General features: G+C 43.9%; 2 protein-coding genes across 2 annotated transcripts; one reads left to right on the top strand and one right to left on the bottom strand.

The window, feature by feature from the left end:
• Positions 1 to 74: 74 nt before the first annotated feature.
• LOC132458278 (cocaine- and amphetamine-regulated transcript protein-like) lies at positions 75 to 2,629 on the bottom strand. The gene is made up of 3 exons (XM_060052857.1): positions 1,846 to 2,629; positions 1,121 to 1,201; positions 75 to 576 (listed from the first exon to the last, which is right to left on the bottom strand). Exons 1-3 carry the CDS (start codon positions 1,978 to 1,980, stop codon positions 469 to 471), a joined length of 324 nt encoding a protein of 107 aa, XP_059908840.1. The 5' UTR covers positions 1,981 to 2,629; the 3' UTR covers positions 75 to 468.
• A 1,042-nt stretch (positions 2,630 to 3,671) lies between these two features.
• On the top strand, positions 3,672 to 8,157 carry yju2 (YJU2 splicing factor homolog). The gene is made up of 8 exons (XM_060052855.1): positions 3,672 to 3,814; positions 4,025 to 4,125; positions 4,208 to 4,352; positions 4,555 to 4,689; positions 4,958 to 5,139; positions 6,119 to 6,299; positions 7,072 to 7,219; positions 7,825 to 8,157. Exons 1-8 carry the CDS (start codon positions 3,791 to 3,793, stop codon positions 7,935 to 7,937), a joined length of 1,029 nt encoding a protein of 342 aa, XP_059908838.1. The 5' UTR covers positions 3,672 to 3,790; the 3' UTR covers positions 7,938 to 8,157.
• Positions 8,158 to 8,355: the final 198 nt, after the last annotated feature.

Here is an 8,355-nt window from a genome sequence, read left to right as displayed (position 1 = left end):
TGTATAGTTATAGTTATGATTATGAGGCGTTGGCGCACCTCAGGGACAGTTGGCCAGTCGTCGTTCATGTTTAAACAGTTCCGTTTTACCCCTAGTGTTATAGGGAGTATCACTGAGCCTACATTTAACAATGGTCGATTGCATGATTATTTTGTTAAATGTAATAAAATGTAACGTCCACGTTATTGGAATACATTAATGTTCGATATGTCAGATGGGCCATATTAACTATTAAAAAAAATTATTCTATCTAGGCATTCAAACAATTATTCCCAGGCATAAGTTTAGAAAAAATGGATCATATCGTTTATTAATCACGTTATTACACATACGCACTTTTTTTTTTAAATTTTTTTTTCCAAAATAAACAAGATCACATAAAGCACTTAAAGGCAAACTATTTCATAGAAATTCGTTTTTCAGACGCTTCCTGGTGTTTTTTTTTTAATTTATTTTTAATTTCTTCTTTCACAAACACTTGAGGACGTAGAAGTTGCATGCGGTCCCCCGCGAGCACCCGCACAGCGTGCCGATTCGAGCACCTTTACGCACGGCGCATGGCTCCCCAGCGGCACACTGGAACGACGAAAAAAAGACGACATTAAGTAGCCAATTTATGAATTAGTATTGTTTTTAAGTAGTTCTGAGGATCGCATGCAGGATTTTTCCGAAGCCATGCAATAAATCAGTTAGCCCTTGGGCTCACAGAACAAATGCTCTCCACAAGTAGACCTACTGTAGATCTCCACTTTTCTGCGGATGCATTTGATATGACCCTAAACATCGATTATAATAAATGTGTGGTCCAGTAGTGGCAAAGTTTAGGGGAAAAACTAACATGACTGCCACCGCAAATAATTTCATCGCACAACTTATCGTTTAGCTTATCGTGTAGTTTAAGAGCTGTGTTAAAAATTGACGTTAATTAGTGATTTTTACATTATTAGTGCTCCAAGAAAAAACTTTAGGCTACTTAAAATGCACTCGACGAAATGTAGGAGAAAACATATACGGGACAATTTCTCATCGAATGACATCATATTACCACATATTACCATTATAACCTAATCTATTACTATAAATATTGCTGTATGTAATATCATATAATGCTTAATCTTACCGAAGGGAGCCAGCCCAGCTTCTTCTCTGAAGGCATCTCTTTGCTGCGGAGTTTCTCCAGAACCTCTTGCAAAGCTTCAATCTGCATAGATAATCAAATACGCATCACGTCATTAAATAAACCTCATATCAAAATACACATGACGTCGTTAAATAAACCTCATATCCAAATACACATGACAACACCATAAACTAAACACTAACATCCAACTTTGAAATGCAACCATATTTGAGTGTTTCCCAGAAGTCATTAGTGAGCACCACCACCACCACCACCAACCTCTCCACTACCACCACCAAAACCCAAACCACCACTGCCTTAACCAAAACCACCACCACCACCACCATCCTCTCCACCACCACCATAACCACAACCACCAACAACCTCTGCCCCACCCCCACCACCACCAACCTCTCCACCACCACTTCCACCGACCTCTCCACCACACCCACCACCACCACCACCTCCACCACCAGCACCACCATCTCCCTCGACACCACCACCACCGTCCGGTCCTACACCACCACCACAAACATCTCAACCACCACCACCTACATCTCAACCAACCACCACCACAGCCACGAACATCTCCACCAACCCCTCCACCCACCAAACATCACCACCACCAAGACCCCCACCACCATCACCACCAGCACCACCATCCTCTCCACCTCCACCACCCAGACCTCCACCCCCCAGCAGCAGGTGGCGCCTCAGTCCCTCACCAGCTCCTTCTCCTCCTGGGTCTTGGAGGGGTAGTCCAGGGCGCGGGTCTCGAAGGAGGCCTCGTCCCCGCGGGCCCCCAGCAGGGAGGCCCAGCAGCAGCCGGCGGCCAGGAGAAGCATGCAGGCGCTGGTCATGGTTCCCGGAGTGTCGGCGAGGTGGCGGAGGGTGGTAGCGGGTGAGGTCCAGGCGATGCTCGGCGAAGGGTTCTGAGAGCAGGCGGGGCGCCGCAGGGTTTATAGCCGCCAGGTGACATCAGCCGGCCCTCTGAATTATGGATCGCTCAAACACGTTTAACCCTTGGATGCTTGAATCCACAGTGTCTCCGGCTGGGGAAGAGAGGGGCTGACCCCAAGCTTATGGGGTCAACTGGGGGGGGGCGGGGGGTACCTATGACCTGTGACCTGTTAGTCAGAAAGACATTGATGATGACACGATACGAATCATCGATTATAAGAATTTAATAATTGCGTAATTGCATCCAAATAATGGAATTAGACAAACCATCTAGCCATCTTCCTTATTTTATTGTCAGTCTGTGATACTGCCAGATAGAGCGCAGGGCTTGAACAGATCATGCATCATCTTTCAGCTCAGTCTCTGTCACCTCTGTAACCAGGGCAGGGCAGGTCGAACCAGACTAACCCCAATCTATAACCAGGATCCAACGTCTTTTGTGTGACTAACCCCCAATTACCGGGAGACTGTGTGTGTGTGTGTGTGTGTGTGTGTGTGTGTGTGTGTGTGTGTGTGTGTGTGTGTGTGTGTGTGTGTGTGTGTGTGTGTGTGTGGGGGGGGGGGGGCATGGGCATGGGCATGTGCTTGTATGTGTGTTTGTGCATGTGCATCTGCTTGTATGTGTGCAGGAGTGTGTGTGTGTGTGCATGTGTGTGTGTGTGTGTGCATGTGTGTGTGTGTGTGTGTGTGTGTGTGTGTGTGTGTGTGTGTGTGTGAGTGAGTGAGTGAGTGAGTGAGTGAGTGAGTGAGTGAGTGAGTGAGTGAGTGAGTGAGTGAGTGAGTGAGTGAGTGAGTGAGTGAGTGAGTGAGTGAGTGAGTGAGTGAGTGAGTGAGTGAGTGAGTGAGTGAGTGAGTGAGTGAGTGAGTGAGTGAGTGAGTGAGTGAGTGAGTGAGTGAGTGAGTGAGTGAGTGAGTGAGTGAGTGAGTGAGTGAGTGAGTGAGTGAGTGAGTGAGTGAGTGAGTGAGTGAGTGAGTGAGTGAGTGAGTGAGTGTCTCCTTGACTTCTCGTTTGCCCAAGGTGTGGTTGACACACAGGAGAAGGGCCACAAACCTAAATTTGTGGTCTGATCTGGTCACCCATCAGAATGTCAAACCATCACCATAATGGTCACCACACCCTCTTTATTAAAAAAATGGAAATAAAGTAGGTGTGTGCACACAAACACACAAAAACAAACGCACACGCGCGCACACACACACACACACACACACACACACACACACACACACACACACACACACACACACACACACACACACACACACACACACACACACACACAATAGGGATGAGGGTGTACACAATAAAAACTGCGATCAGTATTATATAAGTGTTGAGGCTAGGGTGAGATTCATTGGAAATAATTAGAAAAAGTAAACTTATTCCACAATCTCGACAGAATATTTTGTAAACACATAGGCCTACAAATATCTGACAATTATTTTTTGATCAGCGTGAGTATGTTGTGTGGGATGTTGTCACCATGGGGATTGTCTCTGGACTGGTCAAGTTCTTTATTTAGTCGATGTCATTTCATCGCAAAGCCTACAGGGGGCAGCAGTGCATAAAACCAACGTATATTGTATTCCACGGAAGTAAATAAGCGAAGCCCGGAAGTTTACAGTCTCAGTCACAGCCTGCAGCAGCCTCGTTAACATTCAAAGCAACACATTCATTTTATTATTTACTCTTCTACAGCGTAACTTACCATGTCTGAAAGAAAAGTCTTGAATGTAAGTTACTGTTAATGCATGTATTCCAATTGTGTTGAAGCAGTTTCATAATCTCCCGTAAATCTAACGTTATGCATTCACTTCTAGTAACATGTATTACGCTTTTCAGAACATCTAATATAAATGTATCACATTCATCCATCTGTATCCTAATTCTTATTGACATCAGGCAAATGCTTCAACTCCTTCTGACTTTGTTTATGTCAACAGAAATACTATCCGCCAGACTTTGATCCGTCGAAGATCCCCAAGCTCAAACTCCCCAAAGACAGACAATATGTGGTCAGATTGATGGCTCCTTTCAACATGAGGTAAATGCATTCCAAGGCGATCAATAACAACAATGCATTAATTGAGTTCTTATTAAGTGAGGATTTTAAAACATGTTTGTAGGTGTAAGACTTGTGGCGAGTACATCTACAAGGGAAAGAAGTTCAACGCCCGTAAGGAGACCGTCATGAATGAGCTCTATATGGGACTGCCCATTTTCCGATTCTACATCAAGTGCACTCGCTGCCTTGCTGAAATCACCTTCAAGGTAAAGCCTCTCCTGCTACAACTTCTGATAGATTCCTATCTTATAAAAGCAAACGGAGGGAAGTGGAAAAAACGCTTGAGTGGTAGAAAGATAAGCGTGTGATCTGCGTGTGTGTGACTAAAGAGTTTCCCAGTTGGAGCATACAGACCTGTAAACTAGTTGTGTTTGAAACCGCTTGCTGAGCCTCTTCTCCTCCGTGCAGACGGATCCCGAGAACACAGACTACTCCATGGAACATGGAGCCACCAGGAACTTCCAGGCAGAGAAACTCATCGAGCAAGAAGAAACCAAGATTGTGAGGGACCGCGAGGAGGAGGAACTCAACAACCCCATGAAGGTACTGTGCTTGAACACTTGTTCATGAGCTACAATACAATGTATCTATTGTTATTATTATCATTAATAATGATGATGATAATTATAATACGCACCTTTTTTCAAAACTGAGTTTTAAAGAAGTGCTTCGCATGTTAAAACAGTGGGGCCAACAATAAGAAATGGACATTTTTAGAAAAGTAACAACAATATAAAACATTAAAATAGTACAACGACCATCTTTTTAAAGGGAGGAGTGCAGGGAGTGATGAATGTGTTTGGTTCCACAGGTGCTGGAGAACCGCACGCGGGACTCCAAGCTGGAGATGGAGGTCCTGGAGAACCTGCAGGAGCTGAAGGAGCTGAACCAGCGGCAGGCTGCTCCGGACTTCGAGGGGATGATCGGCCAGGCCCGGGAGCTGGAGCAGAGGGAGAAGGAGCGGGAGATAGAGGAGGACGAGAGGGAGACGCAGTGAGTCACCGCGCACTGGGTCTCCCTCACTGAGGTTTAGCTCTACTAAACATCATTGGAGCTGGCCCTCCACTCATGTTGAGCATTGCAACTTTTTTACTTTTTTTTCATACGTGTGTCTATATATATATATATATATATATATATATATATATATGTATATGTATATGTATATGTATATATATATATATGTATATATATATATATATATATATATGTATGTATATATATATATATATATATATATATATATATATGTATATGTATATATATATATATATATATATATATATTTATATATATGTATATATATATGTATATATGTATGTATATATGTATATATATATATATATATATATATATATATATACATACAGGGTTTGAGTAAGGGGGGAGCCAGTGGGAGCTGAGCTCCCATAGAGAGAGGTCTGGCTCCCATGAAAGCAGCAAACTCAAATATCTGTGGGGGAGACCCCCTGAGCCTTCTACCCGGTCCTTAATAACATCTGAACTCACTGCTGGCTGCTCTGGAGAGAAACTAGGGCTGCACGATTTTGGGAAATAATCGAATCTCTGAAAATACAGCAGCATAACATTGTAATTACAAATAAAGCTATTTTCCCTTCCACATACAGATAATATTGACGTTAAGTAAGGGATAATAGAACGCAGTCATTATCGGGAAAATAAGCCCAGACAGGGCGAACCGGACACCGACGCGAAACGGAGGTGTCTTGCTTCGACCTGAAGGGGCTTATTTACGACTTATTTTCAACAACTCGGCGCAAAGCCGGTACGTAGTGTGGCTTTACTTTGTACATGTTTTTTTATTTATTTCTATATTAAGTGATCTTTCCAATACTACATCTGCAGCTATCTGTTCTGCTCAGAGAACCAGAACTGGCAAGACACCCGATGACCATATGCTTTATAATCTAGTAATATTTCTCTAAACTGTCCTGTCCTGTCCGCCCCACAGAGAGATGCTGGGCCGTGCGTTGATGAAGAGGCTTCGGGACTCGGACTCGGACTCCGACCAGGAGGAGACGCCCAGCGAAGCCCCGCCCAGGGAGGGCACGCCCAGGGAGGCCCCGCCCCCGGTGTCCAGCGCCGATCGACCCACGGATATCCTCACCGCGGTTAAACCCTCAGAGACACAGGTGGGGGCCATTCTACATTGGACTGTATCGCTTTGCAAAAATACTCGTATATCACATATTTATTTTAAATAACTGGAACTCTGCCGTCTACCTGTAGACCTCCTCTAGCCAGATGGCCGACTCCCTAGCTGATAATTGGTTTTATCGTTGATTAGCAGGATAGTGTAGTGGCTCTGGTGTTCGACGCCCAGCCGTAAGGGACATGGTTTGATTCCCCATGCCCTCAGCCACCCTGTAGGCAGCCTGAGCGAGACCCCCTGAGCCTTCTACCCGGTCCTTAATAACATCTGAACTCACTGCTGGCTGCTCTGGAGAGAAACTAGGGCTGCACGATTTTGGGAAATAATCGAATTGCGATTATTTTGACCAATATTGACATTGCAACTTAGTATGCAATTTTTTTTTTTAAAGTTCCTTTTGTTCTGTATTATTCACTAAACAAGCAATAAATCATTCTATAGTATGACCAACACAACATTAGAAGAAGTCAACATATAAACTGCTCTTTCCTTTAGGCCAGGCCTGTGTGTTGAGATGAATTGAAGCATGAATACATAATATAACATCTTTATTTATTGAATTGAAAACGAAAAATAAATGTTAAAAATACATATTATGTTTATTTTTTCAAATCACGTTCTATTAGATTGCAACGTCGGTTGACTTCGATTAATCGTTCAGCCCTCATAGAAACATCTGCTAAAGGACTGAACCTGGCGCCGTGGTTCCCCGCTCCGCCTCTCTCTCATAACTCGTGCCCGTTTCCCCCCAGGGCCCCTCGGTGGGGGCTGTGAAGAAGGCCAAGGTGGAGCGATGGGAGAAGAGCGTGGGGAAGCTGGGCGGTGGGGGGGCCCTGTCCTCTCTGGTGGTCAGGAGGAAACCTGCGGCAGCGCCCCCTGCTGGCTGCATCTCCAAACCAGGTGTGGCCATGGAACGCATGGAGCACTTAGTACTTATTTACTGCAGCAAGTCACATAAATGACAAGAAACACGCATAGCTGATTATATTTTAAATACAAAAACGACTATATCAGTATGAGTAGGTAAAAAGTAAATGTTATGTGTATGACCAATTCTAGTCATTATGCCTGTATCTGACTGATTCTAATCATCATCTCGCTCTGTGTGACTGGTTCTAGTTACTATTCCCCTGTTTATGACTGGTTCTAGTCATTATCCCCCTGTGTATGACTGGTTCTAGTCATTATCCCCCTGTGTATGACTGGTTCTAGTCATTATCCCCCTGTGCATGACTGGTTCCAGTCATTATCCCCCTGTGTATGACTGGTTCTAGTCATTATCCCTGTGTATGACTGATTCTATTAATTATCTACCTTTGTATGACTGATGATCATCATTTCCCCCCTGTGTATGACTGATACTAATCATTATTCCTGTGTATGACTGGTTCTAGGCAATACCCTTGTGTATGACTGATACTAATCATTATCCCTGTGTATGACTGGTTCTAGGCATTACCCTTGTGTATGACTGATTCTTGACCATGTGTTTCCAATGTTTCCAGGCCCTAAAGGGATACCAACGGCCAACAGTGTCCCTATGAACGCCGCCCCCCTGGCCGTCCACAGTTCCTCCCTCAGCCTGTTGGGGGCGTACTCGGACAGTGAAAGCGAATGACACGATAGAAAATATATTGCGACCAGCAGTTTTCAGGCACTGAACTGTTTTTATGGATGGGATTCTGTTGTGTATCGCAGTTTAACATCGTGTCTGTGTCCTGCTTCTCTTTCATCTGAAACCATTGCACCCATGGGTTAACTCACTGTCATCTGTTACATGGAAATGTCTGTGAATTGAATTCAGATATTTTGGTAATAAAATTAAACTTTTGTCCATACTTGTTTAGTTAAAAGTCTTTACTCATTATGTCACTATTTTAAAGTATATAATTAAATTCCTCACATATTGTAACCTGTAATTGTTCTGATATAATTGTATGTATAAAATTATTATTGCGAGTGTGCGTGCGTGGGTGTGTCAATAAAGCAGCAGGTGTGGGTCAATATAGCAACACAATAATGAATCAAGTACTGTA

This window comes from Gadus macrocephalus, chromosome 5, assembly GCF_031168955.1.
Source record: "Gadus macrocephalus chromosome 5, ASM3116895v1".
In the NCBI taxonomy this organism is placed as follows: domain Eukaryota; kingdom Metazoa; phylum Chordata; class Actinopteri; order Gadiformes; family Gadidae; genus Gadus; species Gadus macrocephalus.
The sequence above is the reverse complement of the archived record's forward strand: the minus strand, read 5'-3'. Positions and strand labels throughout refer to the sequence as shown.